This window comes from Anomaloglossus baeobatrachus, chromosome 5 (assembly GCF_048569485.1).
Source record: "Anomaloglossus baeobatrachus isolate aAnoBae1 chromosome 5, aAnoBae1.hap1, whole genome shotgun sequence".
In the NCBI taxonomy this organism is placed as follows: Eukaryota; Metazoa; Chordata; class Amphibia; order Anura; family Aromobatidae; genus Anomaloglossus; species Anomaloglossus baeobatrachus.
The window spans coordinates 321,571,556-321,593,001 of NC_134357.1; the positions used below are offsets into that span (position 1 = coordinate 321,571,556).

At 42.9% G+C, this 21,446-nt stretch overlaps 1 protein-coding gene and 1 long non-coding RNA gene across 3 annotated transcripts in view; one reads left to right on the forward strand and one right to left on the reverse strand.

Moving 5' to 3' along the window:
• The window catches only part of ZNF335 (zinc finger protein 335), a 137,573-nt gene that overhangs the window by 64,942 nt on the left and 51,185 nt on the right, over positions 1 to 21,446 (forward strand). For both annotated transcript variants that reach the window (XM_075349752.1, XM_075349753.1), the window contains exons 2-4: positions 2,355 to 3,272; positions 9,834 to 10,035; positions 18,493 to 18,567. In XM_075349752.1, the coding sequence (XP_075205867.1) occupies positions 2,370 to 3,272; positions 9,834 to 10,035; positions 18,493 to 18,567 (1,180 nt within the window). In that variant the 5' untranslated portion in view covers positions 2,355 to 2,369. The remainder of the gene's footprint in view (positions 1 to 2,354; positions 3,273 to 9,833; positions 10,036 to 18,492; positions 18,568 to 21,446) is intronic.
• On the reverse strand, positions 12,613 to 13,539 carry LOC142310052 (uncharacterized). Its single transcript, XR_012754072.1, has 4 exons — positions 13,511 to 13,539; positions 13,343 to 13,432; positions 13,109 to 13,254; positions 12,613 to 12,845 (listed from the first exon to the last, which is right to left on the reverse strand). It is a non-coding gene; the product is annotated as an uncharacterized LOC142310052 (long non-coding RNA).

Here is a 21,446-nt window from a genome sequence, read left to right on the forward strand (position 1 = left end):
CTTCCTGAGTTCTTGGCTGTTTTCTTTTGATTTTCCCTTGATGCTGCACAAAGAAGTAGTGTGTTTCTAGTTTCAACTGTACGCTATGCACCACAGCAGAACTTTAGGTTAGGATTACTGGACCTTTTGGCTCATTCCTATTCCCGTTGTCACCTCATGGATGGTTTAGATGTAAATTAGTATTTCTTGTCAAAAACTTTGTGATTTTTAGCAGGTTTGACATATTTTACAACAATTAGCTTGGTACTTTTTACAAAGTGTTCAATTCTTTAAAAGTGGAGTAGTGAAAAATTTAGTAAGTTATGTGCACTTTATATACTGCATGGAGAAAGTGTTCTGTGAATCCTCCCAAATTTTTTTGCAAATTTTGGACCAGCGTGGTACCCAGTATAAATGGTAAATAATATGGCATTCTTTGTACTATAGGAGCATATGCATTACATGGGCCCTTGTATGTACCATTATGGCCTTCAGAAAAGTGCCTATATGTGTCTGAATGCTCATGACATGATGCCTTCATTAGGGCTTAATCAGTTGTTCAAGTTATTTTCCACATGGAAGAAAAAGGAACCAATTATTCTGATTAGAGTTTAACCAGAGTGTACAGTACAAGAGCCATCTGATTTTCTCATACTTGTAAAAATGTAAAAAACAAAAAAAAAATCTCCATTTAGGAAATCAGTGAAAATCTGATATTACTCTGATGTGATCCGAGTGCGCCTGATTTTTTTTTCACAGACCCATTAAAGGGAACCTGTCAGCAGATTTGGGCCGCATAAGCTGCGGCCACCACAAGTGGGCTCTTATATACAGCATTCTAACATGCTGTATATAAGAGCCCAGGCCGCTATGTAGAACATAAAAATCACTTTATAATACTTACCTAAACGGTTGCTTCGGTGGAGTTGGGTCATATGAGCGTCTCCATTCTCCGGTTCCGGCGCCTCCTCTTTCGGCCATCTTCGTCCTCCTTCTGAAGCCTGTGTGCATGACGCGTCCTACGTCATACACACCGGTCCCGCGCAGGCGCACTACAATACTTTGATCTACCCTGCTCAGGGCAGATCAAAGTGCACCTCCGTAGGACCTCAATGCCGGCAAGTGTGGATGACGTAGGATGTGTTATGCACCCCGGCTTCAGAAGAAAATTGACAAAGATGGATGAAAGAGGAGGTGTCGGCACCGGAGAACGGAGACACCCACGTGACCCAACTCCACCGCAGCGACCATTTAGGTAATTATTATAAAGTGATTTTTACGTTCTACACAGCGGCCTGGGCTCTTATATACAGCATCTTAGAATGCTGTATATAAGATCCCACTGGTGGTGGCTGCAGCTTATGGGCCCCAAATCTGATGACAGGTTCCCTTTAACTTGCATGACTAATTTTGATCCAAGCGTCAGCTCAAAATTGGACATGTCTCTGAATTTTCTGCAGATCACTCCATTTGAGGAAAAATTTGGACACGTGCACAGCCCCACTGAATATCATGGGTACAAGTGCTAGCCATGAAAACCACGGCTAGCACTTGCACGCTAAAATCATACGTATGAATGAGTCTTTAATTTATATCAGATGTATGAGCCTATAATTTATATGACAGTGCTGTAATTAAGACTCGTATTCGACAACACAGATCTGCTGCCCAGCATGTGAAACACACTACCTCCAGAGAGAGGGGGCGAGCCAGGAAATAATGGGGCTAAGTGGCATGTGATGTGTGACCTCCTGTACAATAGGGAGTGGGTAGAGAGGTAAGAACATATTCTGAGTATAGGAGCACACGAGTAGATGAGCATTACAGACAGTCATGTTTCAGAGACATTTAAGCTACAGGCATCTTCTAAGGTTCAACCTGCAGACATCTTCTAAGGTGCCTTCTCATGAACACAACCCATAACCGCGTATTGTAGTAGGCAATATCCGCATCATAGGGGTCTCCTACTCAGAACCCAATCTCTGTGAGCTAGAATGTAAAGTGGCCCACTTTGGTGGTCATACCTTTTCTGTGTATTATCCCATGTGATACCACATTAGTTGGTAAAATGATGAGCTGTCAAAAGCTTGCACCCCTACCTCCACTCTAATCATCTGATGGCCCAGACATTAATTTTAAAAGGGGTTATTTCTGATGAGGCAATTACTTTAAAGGGATATTCCTAGATCCTATCCCAATATGTAGTAGGTGTGATAATAATAATATTAGCAATTTCTCCAATTAGAAATTAAGTATAGTTCTTCTGAAAAAGAAATAGGTGGATCAATTGATGTTGTGTTGTTCTGTCCATATTTTAGATTTTAGGCATATCTAGGAACAAATAACTGCAGCTGTACTCTTTATTTTGTGCACAGGTCAGTGGTGTTGAAATGGAGAAAGATGTTGAGATGTTGGGCGGCACTGAAGGAGGACAAGAGACCATTGCTGTGTTGATGGATGAAGATGGCACTAACCAATCTAAACCTGAGTTGACTACACCACAAAAAAACAGCAACACGGCCGATATAGTCACGCTAAACCTAGACCCACATGACTTTGTTAAACTGACTTCATATGAAATTGCATCCCCGAAGCAGGAGCCTGGAGTCACAGAACCAGTGGAGTCTGAGAACAATGCAAGTAAAAATGAAAAGGACACAGAAGAGCCTGGTTTAAGCCAGGAAGCCACTGATTCAAGTACAAAAGAGAATTATATGATGGAGCACAGCTCACATTACAAGGGCAAAGAAAACGTGGTTGACACAAATGCTCCAGTATGCAAGGACTTAAGTGAAGTTTCAATAGATAGGACCACAGATGTGGTTCATGTAGAACAGGACCCTCTCACCACAGAGATACGTAAACTAGATATCACACAGTGCCTTCAAATGGTCAACCCAGAACTTATAGACAACACGTCAGATCCAGTCACTTGTAATCTGGATATAATTCAGAAAGAAATTATGGCTTCTAAAAATTCTCCTTCGAAAGAGACCTCTAATGAACAAATCAACCAAGAAATGGATAATATATCTGTTTCTAACGACATAAATGCACCCGAGACAACCATGCAACAAATTTCTAAGATCGTAGATATAGAAGAAGCAAAAGAAACCAGTGCAAGTAATAGTATTGTACAAGAGACTTCTATGATGCAGAATTCAGATAACATGGCTTTTCCACAGGGTGCAATAAATACAAGCAGTACCAACCTTGAAGATGCTGGCGGCGGACAGAACATAGACATGATGGTCAATCAGGTGCCAGATGTCACCATGCATCATGACTACACGGTATGTTTCTTTTCTACGTGTTTCCTATGTATGATTGCTTCAGGTTAAAATCAGAAATACAGGGTGATTCACTCGCTACTTTACTCGAAAAAATGGCTGTAACTTCTAAAATAGACTATCAACTGTTAAGGGTGCTTTACACACTGCGACATTGCTAGCGATGTCGTGCGCGATAGCACCCGCCCCCGTCATTTGTGCGGCATTTGGTGATCGCTGCCGTAGCGAACATTATCGCTACGGCAGCGTCACACGCGCATACCTTTTCAGCGACATCGCCGTGACCGCCGAACAATCCCTCCTTCAAGGGGGAGGTGCGTTCGGCGTCATAGCGATGTCACTGCTACGTCCCTAAGCGGCCGGCCAATAGCAGAGGAGGGGCGGAGATGAGCGGCCGGAACATGCCGCCCACCTCCTTTCTTCCTCATTGCCGTGGGCGCAGGTAAGGAGATGTTCGTCGATCCTGCGGCGTCACACGTAGCGATGTGTGCTGCCGCAGGGACGACGAACAATTTCGTACCTGCAGCAGCAACGATATTTGGAAAAGGAGCGACGTGACAATGAGCAACGATTTTTCACGTTTGTGCGCTCGTTGAACGTCGCTCCTTGGTGTCACACGCTGCGATGGCGCTAATGGCGCCGGATGTGCTTCACTAACGACGTGACCCCGAGTATATATCATTAGCGATGTCGCCGCGTGTAAAGCACCCTTTATTTGGACTAGATATACTTAGGTTCATGAGCAGTGAGAGTGCCATGAACCACAACGACGAGAAACATCCTCTCGTCAAGTGTTCTCACCGATTTGTCACCTCGCCGGTCTTCTCCAATACTCGTACGAGATAGGCTTGCTGCATGGCTTTGCTCACGATGGTAGTTTGTGTGGTGTTTGCATTTTACTCTTGAATTCTTTCTTCATTTGTTAACAATGTACATATACACTTTGGAGGAGCAAAGTTTCATTGTAAAAACGTTTTGGAAAACTGGGGCCTTAAAGAGGTGCCAAAGTGAGTTTTTAAAGAAGTTTGGAGGTTGAAATTTGCCTTTCAAACGGTGTATTCTGTGATTGGTAAATAAGATAGAATGCTCAGGAACATTAATGGATAGGCATGATGGAGAACGTTCGAAAATGTCTGAGGAAATAATTCAAGATGTGAAACAGTGAGTTTTGGCCTCTCCAAATAAATCCCAGTAGATAGGCGTGTCGTATTCAAGAAGTGGCCAAGAAAGATTGTGTTTGGCCATACAGAGTCACTGTCATTCAGGAATTTAGAGGGCCCAATCAAGAGAGAGGAATTCTGTAGATCCAGACCTTCATTGCTGAAAAAGAAAACATATTGGACTATACATGGTACACTGATAAAGCCTGGTTTCATCTATGTGGCTACGTCAATTCACAAAACACCTATATTCAGGTAGCTGATGACACACACTTCACGAGACACTGCTTTATCCAGAATAAGTTGGCATTTGGTGTGCCATTTCCAGGCGGCGCATAATTGGTCCCATAGTTTTTGAAGCAACAGTGACAACAGTTGCCTGCATGGAATTCTTCCAAACCTTTCTCAATCAGCTGTATGATGAGGAGCTTAGAATAGGCTACTTCCAACAGCATGGTGCGACATGTCACACGTTGGTTGAGAGCATAAGGCTGGAGTCACACTTGTGTGGGACTCGCGCGAGAGTCGCATTGCCTGAACAGACCGGTTTCTGCGTAGAAGTAAATGCAGCTGACCCGCTCCTGTCAGAAGAGCCAGCGGCAAGTCTGGGTGATGCTGTGCGATCTTTGCACAAGTCACATGCAAGTGTGAGTGTGACTCCAGCCTAACAGAGATTGAAGACTTATTTAATGACAGAGCAATATCCAAGAAACTGTAGCCACCAAGAACACCTGATTTAACAGAGCTGAATTTTTTCCTCTGGGGCCATTTGAAAGTTTGGGTGTACAGTAACAAGCCACGAACATTACATGCACGCCAAGAGAACATACAGTGGGTACGGAAAGTATTCAGACTTTTCACTTTGTTTCATTGCACCCATTTGGTAAATTCAAAAAAGTTCATTTTTTTTTCATTAAAGTATACTCTGCACCTCATCTTGACAGAACAAGAAACAAATGTAGAAATTTTGCAAATTTATTAAGCAAGAAAAACTGAAATATCACATGGTCCTAAATATTCAGACCCTTTGCTCAGACACTCATATTTAAGTTACATGCTGTTTATTTCCTTGTGATCCTCCTTGAGATGGTTCTACTCCTTCATTGGAGTCCAGCTGTGTTTAATTAAACTGATATGACTTGATTTGGAAGGCACACACCAGTCCATATCAGACCTCACAGCTCACAGTGCATGTCAGACGAAATAAGAATCATCAGGTCAAAGGAACTGCCCAAGGAGCTCAGAGACAGAATTGTGGCAAGGCACAGATCTGGCCAAGGTTCCAAAAAAATGTCTGCAGTACTCAAGGTTCCTAAGAGCATGGTGGCCTCCATAATCCTTGAATGGAAGAAGTTTGGGATCACCAGAACTCTTCCTAGACCTGGCCATCCAGCCAAACTGAGCAATTGTGGGAGAAGAGCCTTGGTGAGAGAGGTAATAAAGAACCCCAAGATCAATGTGGCTGAGCTCCAGGGATGCAGTAGGGAGATGGGAGAAAGTTCCACAAAGTCAAATATCACTGCAGCCCTCCACCAGCCGGGTATTTATGGCAGAGTGGCCTGACGGAAGCCTCTCCTCAGTGCAAGACATATGAAGCCTGCATAGAGTTTGCAAAAAAAACACATGAATGACTCTTAAGCCTGCTTTACACGTTGCAATTTCACATACGATAGCGTATGCGATTTGCAACGCCCCCATCGTATGTGCGGCACGTTCAATTTGTTGAACGTGCCGCACAAACTATTAACCCCCGTCGCACGTACTTACCCATCCATACGACCTCGCTGTGGGCGGCGAACGTCCACTTCCTGGAGTGGGAGGGACGTTCGGCGTCACATCCACGTCACGCGGCAGCCGGCCAATAGAAGCGGAGGGGTGGTGATGAGCGGGACGTAAACATCCCGCCCACCTCCTTCCTTTCGCATTGTCAGCCGGGAGCCGCAGGACGCAGGTATGATCTGTTCATCGTTCCCGGGGTGTCACACACTGCGATGTGCGCTACCTCAGGAACATTGAACAACCTGCCGTTCAATTTTAGAGAAAGGTACGATGTGTATGCGATGAACGGATTTTCGTTCAATCGCAATCGCACGTACCTGTCACACACTGCAATGTACCTTACAATACCGGATGTGCGTCACTTACAACGTGACCCCACCGACACATTGTAAGATATATTGCAGCGTGTAAAGCGGACTTTAGACTATGAGAAATAAGATTCTCTGGTCTGATAGTGATCATTCTAAAGCGGGCTTTACACACAGCGACATCGCTAGCGATGTCGCTGGTGAAAGCACCCGCCCCCGTCGGTTGTGCACAGGCAAATTGCTGCCCATGGCGCACAACATTGCTTGGAACAGTCACACTATTTACCTGCCTAGCAACGTCGCTGTGGCCGATGAACCGCCTCCTTTCTAAGGAGGCGGTTCGTTCGGCGTCACAGCGAAGTCACTAAGCGGCCGCCCAATAGAAGCGGAGGGGCGGAGATGAGCGGGCCGAACATCCCGCCCACCTCCTTCCTTCCTCATTGCGGGCGGCCGCACGTACAGTGATGTTCCTCGTTCCTGCGGTGTCACACATAGCGATGTATGCTGCCGCAGGAACGACGAACAACCTGTGTCTTGCGGCAGCAACGATAATCTGGATAGGAACGACTGGACAATGATCAACGATTTGGTAAGTAATTTTGATCGTTAACAGGTTGTTCCGGCGTTTCACACGCAATGACGTCGCAAACGAGGCCGGATGTGCGTCACGAATTTTGTGACCCCAACGACATCTCGTCAGCGATGTCGTTGCGTGTAAAGCCCGCTTAAGCGGTATGTTTGGAGAAAACCAGGCACTGCTCATCACCTGCCCAATACAATCCCGACAGTGAAATGTGGTGGCAGCATCATGCTATGAGGGTGTTTTTCAGCTGCAGGGACAGGACGACTGGTTGCAATTGAAGGAAAGATGAATGCGGCCAAGTACAGAGATACCCTGGAAGAAAACCTCTTCCACAGTTCTGTGGACTTCAAACTTGGCCGCAGGTTCACCTTCCAACAAGACAATGACCCTAAGTACACAGCTACAATAACAAAGGAGTGGCTTCAGAACAACTCTGTGACCACTCTTGACTGGCCTAGCCAGAGCCCTGATCTAAACCCAATTGAGCATCTCTGGAGAGACCTGAAAATGGCTGTCCACCAACGTTCACCATCCAACCTTACAGAACTGGAGCGGATCTGCAAGGAAGAATGGAAGAGGATCCTCAAATCGAGGAGTGGAAAACTTATTGCATGATTTCCAAGAAGACTCATGGCTGTACTAGCTCAAAAGGTGCTTCTACTCAATACTGAGCAAAGGATCTGAATACTTATGACCATGTGATATTTCAGTTTTTCTTTGTTTAATACATTTGCAAAAAAAATCTACATTTGTTTTTTTTTTCTGTCAAGATGGGGTGCAGAGTGACCACTGTACAGCGAGAAATTCAGGCTATAACCCCAGGCGTCCTGCGAAATGCATTAAATAATATAGAACGGGGTGTGAAGGAGTGTTTGGATACGAACAGTGGACATTTTCAATACCTCCTTTATGACATCAGTTTCTCATGACCCAAAGTATGGATCTTTTTAAGATACTACAGCAATTTTTCTGGGTAAAGTAGTGAGTGAACCAGCCTGTACATAGAAATAATTATTAGTTTTTATGTTTCGGCAACTCCTAAAAAAATGACTACTAGTCCTGTTTGTGTCTTATGTACTTTTCTTAAGTATCTAGATGTCCCATGTAAATTCAGATACACTATAGCCATTGTAGGAACATTCAAAGCAACATAGGGGCATGTCCAGGAGCCTACTGCTATGCCACTTAAAGGGGCTTGCTTGTGATTAGATAAAAAATTCTTATTCTTTTTCTTCACATGTGGATTAGCTGTAATAAGCCCACGGATAAACGTGGCACTATTCCGGGAGATAAAGAAAAGAAGATCCTTTAAGATGTTCTCCATTAAAATAAAATGAGAAAAAATCACCTGTAAAAATAGATGTGTTCTTGTATAGAATTGTTAAGGAAAAAAAAAACCTGTCAGCTGTTATATAAATGTTAGTGTGAAAGCTATTGATAATCACTATGGCTTCTAACACCACCACATAGTAGTGCTCACTCATCACTAGTACCGAACACCCAGGCAAGGTAGTGCTTGCTCATCGCTGGTACCAAGCATTATAGTGCTCGCTCATCACTAATACTGAGCACCTAAGCATGGTAGTGCTCGCCTCGCACATCACTAGTACAGAGCACCCGAGCATGGTAGTGGTCGCTCTTCACTAATCCTGAGCACCTAAGCATGGTAGTGCTTGCACATCACTAGTACAGAGCACCCGAGCATGGTAGTGGTCGCTCTTCACTAATCCTGAGCACCCGGGCATGGTAGTGCTCGCACATCACTAGTACAGAGCACCCGAGCATGGTAGTGGTCGCTCTTCACTAATCCTGAGCACCTAAGCATGGTAGTGCTTGCACATCACTAGTACAGAGCACCCGAGCATGGTAGTGGTCGCTCTTCACTAATCCTGAGCACCCGGGCATGGTAGTGCTCGCTCATCACTAGTACAGAGCACCCGAGCATGGTAGTGCTTGCTCTTCACTAATACCGAGTACCCAGGCATGGTAGTGTTCACTTATCACTAATCCTGAGCACCCGAGCATGGTAGTAATCGCTCATCACTAGTACTGAGCACCCGAGCATGGTAGTGCTCGTTCATCACTAGTACTGAGCACCCGAGCATGGTAGTGCTCGCTCATCGCTAGTACCGAGCATGGTAGTGCTCGCTCATCGCTAGTACCGAGCACCTGAGCATGGTAGTGTTCGCTCATCACTAATCCTGAGCACCCGAGCATGGTAGTGCTCGCTCATCACTAATCCTGAGCACCCGAGCATGGTAGTGCTCGCTCATCACTAATCCTGAGCACCCGGGCATGGTAGTGGTCACTCATCACTAATCCTGAGCATCCGAGCATGATAGTGGTCACTCATCACTACTCCTGAGCATCCGAGCATGGTAGTGCTCACTCATCGCTAGTACTGAGCACCCGGGCATGGTAATGCTCGCTCATGACTAGTACTGAGCACCCGAGCATGGTAGTGCTCACTCATCGCTAGTACTGAGCACCCGAGCATGGTAGTGTTCACTCATCACTAGTTGTCACCCTTATTTCCTAGACTCATAGATGGAAACTCTAGCTTTGAACTTGATGAAATCATGCTAGGCATATTTATGATGAGGTGCTATCCCTACCTGGATAATGGTGGTCACTGGAATGTGATTAATTAATTTACAATAACTAGTTTCTGCTTGGATTAGTTTATTCACTTTACTGTTTATTTTGACTTTTGCCTTACGAATCTTCTTTTTAGGGTACAGTATCGAACACACAGATCCTTCCTTGCCAGACGGAAGCCTGCTCTGTACCTGGGGTATGCAGCATATGTCAGTCCATCCTTACCCAGACTCATCGGCCTGTCCTCATACCTTCTGAAGTTCCGGCAAACGCCTATCCTGCCAACTCAGCCATGGATCGGATTATACATGGCTCAATTAATCCTCAGCTTATTCAAGGTAGGGGAAAAAAATTACATTTTTTAATCCGTTCACTCCATCATTTATATGTACATTTGTTGTCAGCAACACTGTGAGTCAGAAGAACGTGTTCCAAGTGTACCTCCAGCTGCCAGCCTAAATGTGTCCCTGTGTGACCTCTCCGTTCTGTAGTTCAGTGTGTTTATGTAGATCTGGCCTCTGTGACCTGTCGGCGCAGTGAAGGATATGCAAGCATACCACAAAAAAAACCTCAGTATCTTGTGGTGGAAAAAAATACTTAAATATTTCCCAACAAAACAATCTCATCTACAGAGGGCTATTGATGAGGTGAAAAGGAATGCTAGGCAAGTGCTGCCTTGACGTAGACAGTTGCATCTTGCACAATGTGTGATGGCTGTGAATAGTTGCAAGTGATTAATTTTCATTGAAAATGTTAAAGGGGTTGTTTCATCCATATTCCTTAACAGGAGGGGTTCTTTTATGAGCTAAAAGGGATGTGCTTTGTATGACTCGAGCCTAGCAAGGTCTAGATGGCTGGCACATAACACTACACTTCTGCTGCATAAAAAATACCTGACTGGTCAAGGCCTACCCCCACTGTTTTTTTTGACTTGTGGAGTGGGACATGGGGTGATCAGCTGATACGAAGGGCTGCTCATAAGTCTTTGGCTTTGTGATTTATTTTTTTTTGTTTCTATGGTAATGAATGTTACATTACATGAAAGCCTTAGGTGTCTAATATATGGTTTGAAAATTTTGTGTTTGTTGCTTATGGCTACAGTGTTCTACGCACGCGGGAAAACCAGATGGCGGCATCTAATGCGATTTTCATAGCAACTGAGAGCAGAGGAGTGATAAAATTCTTGTTTCTGAGAGTCCACGAAGGATATTCATGGTGATGTGTCAGACATTGGGGGATCAATGCCCTTCATATTCCACAGTTAAGAACTGGGCTGCCAAATTTAAAACGGGCCTTTTCAGCACCAATGATGAGGAACGTCCTGGATGACTGAAAGTGGTTGTTGTTCCAGAGATCGTCGATGCTGTGCACAAGAAAATGGACGAATTTCAGCTAAAGCAATAGCAGACATCATGGGGATTTCCCGTGAACGTGTTTGTCATTATCCATGAACATTTGGACATGAGAAAGCTATCTGCAAAGTGGGTCCCCAAATATTTGACAACAGATCAGAGAAGCATGAGAGTGAAAACTTCCCGGTCCATATGTCAGTGTTTCGGGACTGATAAGAACTTCCTGGATCGACTGATCACTATGGATGAGACATGGATTTACTTGTATGACCCTGAAAACAAAAAGCAGTCAAGAGTGGCGACACAGTGGTTCTCCTCGTCCAAAGAAGTTCAGGTTGCAAAAATCAGCCACTACGGTGAGGGTGTCGGTGTTCTGGGATAAGGAGGGTGTGCTGCTAGTGGACTACCTTCAAAAGGGTTCCACCATCAATGCAAGGTATTACATCAAACTTTTGGACCAATTGAAGGCAGCTCTGAAAGCCAAAAGGTGCGGCAACCTGTTCAAAGGAATCTTGTTCCTGCAAGACAACGCCTCCGCTCACACTGCACAAGCGACCATGGGAAAACTGGCAGAGCTGGGCTTCCACCTGGTTGACCACCCACCTTATTCACCAGATCTAGCTCCCTCAGACTGTCATCTGTTTCCAAACCAGAAGAAACACCTCAAGGGTACCAAATTTCACACCATTTCTGATGCCATGGCTGCTATGGATGTCTGGTTTGAGGCACAACCAGAATTTTTCTTTTTGCTAAGCTTACAGAACTTGGAATACCGATCTAAGAAGTGTAAGAAGTGTGTTGACTTCAGTGGAGAGTATGTGGAATAATGTAAAGTTTCATCATCCTATCTTGTTTCTTTCTGGGTAAAGCTAAAGACTTATCAGCAGCCCCTCATAGTGGTCTCCTTTTGAAAGGAGTTCTCAATGATGATTGTTACTAATAAGAATGCAAATGTAAAAATAGAACACAATCTAAAGAGGAAGTGTATATACAGTATATTTAAGGCTATGTTAACACACTGCATCTTTTCTTAACCATAAAGATGCAGCGTTTTTGGCCTCAAAAACACACCTGCAGCAAAAGCACATCAAAAAACGCATGCAATTTTTTTAGCGAAATCTATTGACTGGAAGGGCTCAAAAACGATGACAAAAATGTGAAAAGAATTGACCTGCTGCATCTTCAAAAATGCAGCCAAAAAATGCCCTGTGTAGACAGCAAAATGGAAATCTCATAGACTTTGCTGAAGAAGGAAATACATGCATCTAGGTGCATCTTTGTGACCTCAAAAATGCACCAAAAATGCAGTAAGGCTATGTGCGCACGTGTGCGTAATTCATGCAGTTACGCTGCGCTTTGTAGCGCAGCGTAACTGCATGCGTCCTGCGTCCCCTGCACAATCTATGGAGATTGTGCAGGAGACGTGCACACGTGGCGTCTTAGAGCGCAGCGCTTCGGCTCCTGCCCGAAGCGCTGCGTTCAAGAAGTGACATGTCACTTCTTCCATGCGCTTTGCCGGCAGCTCCTGCTCTGTCCATGGGAGGTAAAGAAATTGGTGTGCACTCTGCCCTAAACAAGGGGAAAATTGAGGTGCTAGTGAAGGGACCGAGGTCCGAGTAACAATCTATAGGAATCACTGCACTCTCTTAGAATAAGAAGGTATCAACAGATTCGTTTTTGTGCCAAAAATCTTTTTTATTATTATTATTCAAAAAGAATTTCTTTCAATCATAAGATAGTCTAAGTGAAGATGGGACGTTTCGGCCCAATAACGGGCCTTCTTCACGCCAAAAACACTAAAAAAATACAAAAACAGACAACAATCAATATATACACTATGTTACAGGGTTAACATGAAGACAGTGAAGCAAATATACAAAAGCACATGTAGAAGTATTAACATGTCACGCTTGGATAAAAATGCAAAGCACAGTAATAAAAGACATACTGGAAGTTTGTCACAAAGGTAAGTATGTATAGAGGAAAAAAGAGAAGAAAGAAGAAGAAGAACAAGAGGAAAACAGGCAACATTGTGGTCTATGTGGGTGGTATACCATACCTCAGTAGCTACGGGGAGATTGTTTCAGGTTCAGTGCATGAAAAGAGATTTTGTACAGAAGGGGTATCTTGTAGAAAAGGAGTATCTAGAAAGGACCACAACTCTAGTTTATTAGCTCCTGTACTGGACGTCTTAGAGACCAGATCCTAAGGAGGAGAAGTGCAGGTATAAGTAAACAGGAGTATTAGATAAACATTCAAACTTAGTATGGATTTATTATGGAGGTTTTTTTACCTTAATGGCATTTGCGTACACCCTGTCAGAGTGAGTTATAAGAAATTCTGAAAGCCGGGCCAATGACCAATTATATTCACCTTGTGAATCCTTTAAAAGATTCAGCACATGTAAAATTAAAGGTCCGAGCACTTAAATTGGTAGATATGAGGCATATATCATAAATACCTTGTGGTTTAGAAGGTTCAGTATAGTAGTTATTATACTCCTGCCGTTTTTGGAATATTCCTGCCGTTTTTTGAAAGAAGTAGGCGCCTCTTTTACAGACTACACGGTACCTTATACATTCTAATAGTATTCCAGATCGCTACTGCGCATGCGCCGGCGTCTGACGCCACTTCCGGTTTTGCGATGCTAAATGAGCTTGCAAGCCGGCTCACAGGGCGCAATCAGCCACAGTCTGGGAAGACGGCGATGAGGTAGGTTGCTTTCAGGAACTAGGTGCACATACTTCTTTCAAAAAACGGCAGGAATATTCCAAAAACGGCAGGAGTATAATAACACCTCTTCCCTCTTTCTCTACCATAGAGGCACTGACCACTCTGTACCCATTATTTCAAGGAAACTCAGGTAACCCAGAAAGATCTAATGGGAGCTCTTTCTATACTATTGATTGAACTTGCCTTGATTATGATCACCCTTGTTTCAGCTTACCACAATACCTATGGCATTACTAATAACTTTCCGGACCATGCAACCTCTGACACACACCTTGGTTTGAAGGTAATGACAATATATATTACAATAGCTAGTGAGAGATCGGTGTATACCCCTCTGATTATGTATGTTTAAATCTCCTAGAGTACACAAGTCAGAATACTTACTCAAGTGTTTATGCACAGAAGTGAAACAGGATCCTATAGCAGCTTTATTGAGGTAGTATATACATTATAAGCTAGTCTTTAAATTATTGTACCAATAGGTGGCGCTGGTAGTCAGTTTCATCCTTTTCCTCATAGACCACTTGTCCCAGGTCTGAACCTGCCAATTCAAGTACTACTATACTGAACCTTCTAAACCACAAGGTATTTATGATATATGCCTCATATCTACCAATTTAAGTGCTCGGACCTTTAATTTTACATGTGCTGAATCTTTTAAAGGATTCACAAGGTGAATATAATTGGTCATTGGCCCGGCTTTCAGAATTTCTTATAACTCACTCTGACAGGGTGTACGCAAATGCCATTAAGGTAAAAAAACCTCCATAATAAATCCATACTAAGTTTGAATGTTTATCTAATACTCCTGTTTACTTATACCTGCACTTCTCCTCCTTAGGATCTGGTCTCTAAGACGTCCAGTACAGGAGCTAATAAACTAGAGTTGTGGTCCTTTCTAGATACTCCTTTTCTACAAGATACCCCTTCTGTACAAAATCTCTTTTCATGCACTGAACCTGAAACAATCTCCCCGTAGCTACTGAGGTATGGTATACCACCCACATAGACCACAATGTTGCCTGTTTTCCTCTTGTTCTTCTTCTTCTTTCTTCTCTTTTTTCCTCTATACATACTTACCTTTGTGACAAACTTCCAGTATGTCTTTTATTACTGTGCTTTGCATTTTTATCCAAGCGTGACATGTTAATACTTCTACATGTGCTTTTGTATATTTGCTTCACTGTCTTCATGTTAACCCTGTAACATAGTGTATATATTGATTGTTGTCTGTTTTTGTATTTTTTTAGTGTTTTTGGCGTGAAGAAGGCCCGTTATTGGGCCGAAACGTCCCATCTTCACTTAGACTATCTTATGATTGAAAGAAATTCTTTTTGAATAATAATAATAAAAAAGATTTTTGGCACAAAAACGAATCTGTTGATACCTTCTTATTCTAAGAGAGTGCAGTGATTCCTATAGACTGTCCATGGGAGGAGCTGCAGGCAGAGCGCATGGAATCGGCTTTTTTTTTTTTTTTCTACGGACATTTTCTGCAGCGATTTGGAGCGCACGTGTGCTCTTCAGATCGCTGCAGAAATTTCTGCAGGGCTAGTACGCAACGTGCGCACATAGCCTTAAAGATGCAGTGTGTGAACATAGCCTAATAAATCCATAAACACAAATATATTAACCAACTGGAGCAGAAGTACAGACAAGTGTGTGAATGGCAGTTATGGAAATAAATCTGAGATGTGTTCGCCATACTGGCAACATTGGTACTACTGGCACATCTCTATTCCTGTGTAAAAGTATGCCACATGAACATGATGGTGTGAGCAAAATAAAATCCTTCTATACCTCTTGAACTCCAAATTAATAAGATTTGTTTTACAAGCGCACAAGAAATCAGTACAGCACACACGCTTAGTATGGTGTACTTTTATTAGCACGTGACCAGTTTATATAAGGTTGCAAATAGGGCTGAGCGGATCCGGACTGTAAAAGTTCGGATCCGCGCAATTTCAAAGATGCCCAGGTGCCGAACCCAGGCCTGGGTTACCAGCTGCACGATCCGGATCTGGCACTGGAGAAATTAATTGAAAAATAAAGAAAACAAGAAATAAGTGAGAGTTTCATACTTACGGAGACTTGGTGTCATGGCGGCAAACTGCTTCTGGGTCGTGCACTTCCTGTACTGTGCAGCTTTCTGTGCTTTCCCCGCCTGTCGGGCATCCTGTCGTGTGTGATTTGGTTTAAGTCAGACGCGCCCCCAGCCCGTGACAGCATCTGCCTGCAGTCATTGGTCATCGCGGCTCAGTCATAGGGTATGCTCACAGCCGGCGGTCGTTCTATGGCCGCTAGCTGTGAGATGTTGCAGAGCTAGATGCATCGTCGTAGAACCTCGTGTGGATTACACCGGACCTGCAGTGCGGTGGGGGTTAATAAAGTGGTGAAGGAGGGTGTGTTTTTCTATTTTTTTCCAAATAAAGCATTTTTTCTCTGTTTTTGTTTATTTTACTGTCACTTATAGATTTGGAATGCAGGTATCTCATAGACACCTGTGCCATCAATAACCTAGGGCTTCGTAGCAGCTGGGCGCTGTTAAGTCCTGCTAGAAAAACCCGAAGGTCAACGCACCAGGGCAATTCGGGAAGAGTCGGTAAAGCACTGGCATTGCCACATCTAATAAATGCGGCAATACTGGGCGGCTGCAGGCTGAGAATACCAGCCCCCAGCTGGCTTTATCTTGGCTGGGGATGAAAATTAGGGGGGACCGCAGGTCGTTTTTTTTTTGTTTGTTTTTTTTGTTTTTTTTAAATAGAAAAATATATACCTACTGCGCTAACATTCATATACAATTACATAATGTAAGTGATTTAAAATATATAGTGGTTACATGTATATGCTTAAATATATTCACAAAATACCAACAAGATGAAGACCTCGAATGATGTCTTAAATAGTAGTCTAATATTTAATACATCATTCCAGGTCTTCATCTTCTTAGTATTTTGTGAATATATTTAAGCATATACAGGTAACCACTATATATTTTAATCACTTACATTATGTAATTGTACATGAATGGTAGCGTAGTAGGTATATATTGTTCTCTGTTTTATGCCCTTGGGACTTACACACGATCCCATTACCTTTTCAAGCAGCTACATTTATTATTATTATTATTATTATTATTATTATTATTATTATTAATATTATTATTATTATTATTATTATTATTATTATTATTATTATTATTTTTCACTTGAGCACCAGTGACTTTCATTTAAATGTTGTTTGTTTTTTTTTTAATTATTTAATTCAATTAAAAAAAAACAAAACGCATGCAGTTTCTCTTAGGCCAGAGTCACACTTGCGATGGGCTCGCACGAGTCTGACTTCGCATTACCGGCACAGCCGCACACTGTGACAGGAGCGTGCATGTGTTTCTGTGTACATGCATGCTCATGTTCAGAGAGCGGCAGGCCGTGCTGGCTGATGTCATGCCAGACTTGTACGAGTCTCACTTCGCATCACTGGCACAGCTGCACACTTTTCTGATAGGAGCATGCATGTGTTTCTGTCTACATGCACGCTCACCATACTGACCCGCACTGCTTTTCCTGCCCACCGGCTGTCCAGGCGCCTCTGATTGGTTGCAGTCAGCTGACATGCTGCCAGTCAGGGTGGGGGTGCGTCTAACTGCAACCAATTTCACGCACCGGTGGGCGGGCAAAATAGTGAATATTGAATTGTCAGCTCCAGAAGGGGAAAAACATGACCCAGAAGGAGTTTGCCGCCATGATACGGCCTCGGTGAGTATACCTCGCGCGCTCCTATCCCCCCATCCCTTCCACCAACGTTTTTAATGTCCAGATTCTGGTCACCATTGATTTATCTGGGCACTGGATTTCAGAGCGGATCAGGGTTTTTTTTATTGAGCAGTGATCCACCGGTTCCGTTTTTTTGCCAGTCTGATCAGCTCTAGTCACAGACAAAGGCCTTGTACCTCTGAACTATGCACCAGTAGGAACAATAGGGGTGTGAACAGAAATGTGAAACTTCCCCGCCCATCAGTGCTAGCTTAACCCTATGACATCATTAGTTATAGGACAATATGGAAACTATAGGAACAAAATGGATTCTATTCTCTCACAAGGACCAACACTTGGCCATCAATGTAAATCGAGAAGTAATGTGAAATCTGTATGTACTAGGCATGTCTAGAGAGCAAGCACCTAGAGACGTGTCAAAATAAAATTCAAAAGGTAAGCCGACAATACCTATTAAATGAGTGTCAGACGAATGATTCATCAGCTGTTGGTTTGCATGATAGACATCTTGGTCTTCTCTCCAATACACAAGAGCTATGATTTGGCAGAGTGCTCCTGTTGTTCCCTATGAAAACATCGGCGACAGACGTCTCTGCCAGCAATCACTGGGTGAACAAAGCGCTTGACGGTCCGAAAGTCTACAGGCCCAATTTATTTATCTAATGTTGGATCAGAAGACACCGGTCAAAGAGTCTATACATTTTATTTATAAGAACCCTCTGACAAATTTTATCAGAATATTCATTTGTTTCCAATTTATTTTGTGCAAAGAATTGTGATGCTGCTTAATTTCCTATGATCACGATACTTTTTTGCATTGGACGTTGGACTGTTCTTCATTGTGTGAACAGACACTGATCGTGTCAAAAACGACATTGTCATTTTATTTGCCAGACGTGTACATATAGATTAAATGCAAAATTCTACATTTCAGGTTGTATTGTCACAAGTACTGAAGGAAGAAATTCTGAGATCACCCAGTATCTGATCCTGCAGGAACCCGAGGGCGGTAAGGAAAATAGATTTATGTTGGCATATACAGTGAAGGTCCATATTTCACTGATTTTGGTAGTGTAAGTGTCAAATGTGAAATCTACAATTATTGAATAACGTAATGGGATGGGTTTTTGATGTCACATTAGGTCGTTCATTAATTGTCTCTCGAAGGGTGTCATATGCAAGGCCACCTACATATGTGGGCTCAAATACATTGCGAAGACAAAACAAGAGCTCAGACTAAGAGTGGGTGAGCACATCAGGGACATAGGGACAAAGATGGACTCATCAGTAGCGAGACGCATGAGCATGAAACGTGGCGGTCAAACCTGCCTTATTAAATTCAAGGGAATAGATTGTATTAACCCAAGATTGAAGTGAAGAAACTGCGACAAGAAAATTCTCCAAAAACAGATCACATGGATTTTATATTTAAAAACTACACCACCATCTGGCCTGAAGTGAATGAGCTATATAATGGCTCTTCATTAAGTTCGGGGACAAGAAGAGCTAGCAATTTCTTGGGTGAGATGACATTGAGTGGAGGTGCCATCTGCGCAGGTGTTAGGGTTTTAGGAAGCTATCAGAATAGTCTCAAGGTGTATTAGGGATACCATAGGAACAATATTTCCCCTTTGCTAGATTCTTCCATCCTAATTCATTACTATCAAGCGCAGTCCCTTAAGGATATTAAAAACATTTCCTGTTATCCATCCATGTCACAACCTTGAACATTTGTGTTATCCTTTTTGCAGATTTATTTTTAATCTCATTATCAACCTTTTGAGTGACTCCAGGTTTATGGATTCTCGGGAATATTCCCTTTTGCTATACTCTTAATAGGGTAAAAGTCTGGGACTTGGAAAATTGACTGTCACCGGACTTTATTTCCTTCCGATTTCCTGTAATTGTCATTTTTATACAAATGAACTAAAGGGTAGAGGGTTGTTTCTATAATATAAATATGCTGAGGATGACGTCATCTAAGTGAGAGAATAGATTACTCTGGATAGACAAGTGCAGTAGTGTCTTACCCAAAAACAGAGAAGAAATTAATAGAGCTGGTCTCTCACCTTGTGTGGTTGTGCGACACACAACCAGTAATGCAGGATCCACGTGCCCGAAGGCCAAACAAAAAGCCCCGGAACCAGAATAAAACTGTGGAAGAGCTGCACTGCTATGGACAAATGTAAATACTGGATACACTGGATGAGAGGTGGTTTATACGCATTTTAAAGTGAAACCCACTTATTCCTCAGGAAATCCACAGATGGATTTACATTTGTCCACAGCAGTGTGGCTCTCTTCCACAGTTTTATTCTGGTTCTGGTGTTTCTTGTTTGCACTTAGGACACGTGGATCCTGCGGTAGCTGTACCACGCCTGCATTACTGGTTGTGTGTCACACGACCACACAAGTGAATTCCGGTGCTTTTAAGTGAGAGAAGGCATCTTGATCCTCTCCGCCCCTCTGTTGGTGACCTTTAACATGCGTCTTGGAAACAGTGCATTCCACATTGGGATAAGTGGCCAAATGGAAATGCGATCAGGAAATGACACTTTGCGTTCTACTGTGGTGTTATGCGTTGTACCAGCCTGATGTTAGCATTAACCATATATGACGTTCCCAGATATAAATGAGGGTCTAGTCCACTCTATGGCGCACAACACGGTGATGTCGCTCTTATCTGCCCAGTAGTGGAATGTGCTACTGTCTTTGTTTTGCATAACTCCCCTGATGAATCATAGTGGGGAAACGCTTCGGGAGACACGGTAATATATTGGTTACAATGTACTGTCTCTATGGATGTATCTGACTGTAAAGGAGGTCATACTATCCAACTGACTAAGAGGTGTAATTGAGTACGGACGTCCCGATCAACACTGGTTTGGGTGAGATGGGTTCCTTCTAATATAATTGTGTCAACAATATGGTGACTATTTGATGTGAATTCTGAATGTAACATTTACAGGGTGTGTTACATAAGGTTGGTTGCTGCTAGCAATGTGGTGAATATACATGGATGGACACTTGGGTTATGTGTTTATCCTATTCACATCAATGTATTTGTCAAGATTAAAGTGGTGACTTGACAGGCGACTTGAGATTTGGACATTTGGTGTTTTTACACCACTTTTTGTGCTATTTTTGCACTCCTGACTTTTGCACTCCTCCTGACAAGAAGCACAGGGCAAATAGTTTCATCTTGTCTACTTTTGTGATTTCAATAGTAGGCCTATTTTTATCACTTTGCTGAGTATGTGTGGTTTTGTTTTTAAAGTATACCAATGAAGGTTACATTTTAATATCTGTACCCAACTAGACACTATATACCGTATTTTTCGCTTTATAAGACGCACCTGATTATAAGACGCAGCCACAAATTTGGTGAATGAATAGAGAATTTTTTTAATAAATGGGGTCCGTCTTATAATACCAGTGTCCGTATAACAAATCATATAGGGTATATATACACCCCCCCCCGTATATTCGGATTATAAGACGCACCTCCTACTTTCCCCCAAAATTTGGGGGAACAAAAGTGTGTCTTATAAAGCAAAAAAATACGGTATGTCTGATTTGATTGGTGGGCTTGACTAGTTCTACTCTACAACACCCAGCCAAAATAATTATTGAATACTAGAAGGTGGCCCGATTCTACGCATCGGGTATTCTAGAATTTACGTATTGTGTAGTTCATGTATGATTTTTGTTATATATATATATATAGATGTTGTTGTGTGTAGTTACCAAGTGTTTGTGTAGGGCGCTGTACATGTTCTGGATGTTGTCTGGGTGCTGGGTGTGATGGGGGGTGAGAGCGGTGTTGTTTGTGTGTTGCGTTGTTTGTGGAGCGCTGTGTGTCTGTAGCGTTGTGTGTGTGTGTTGCGC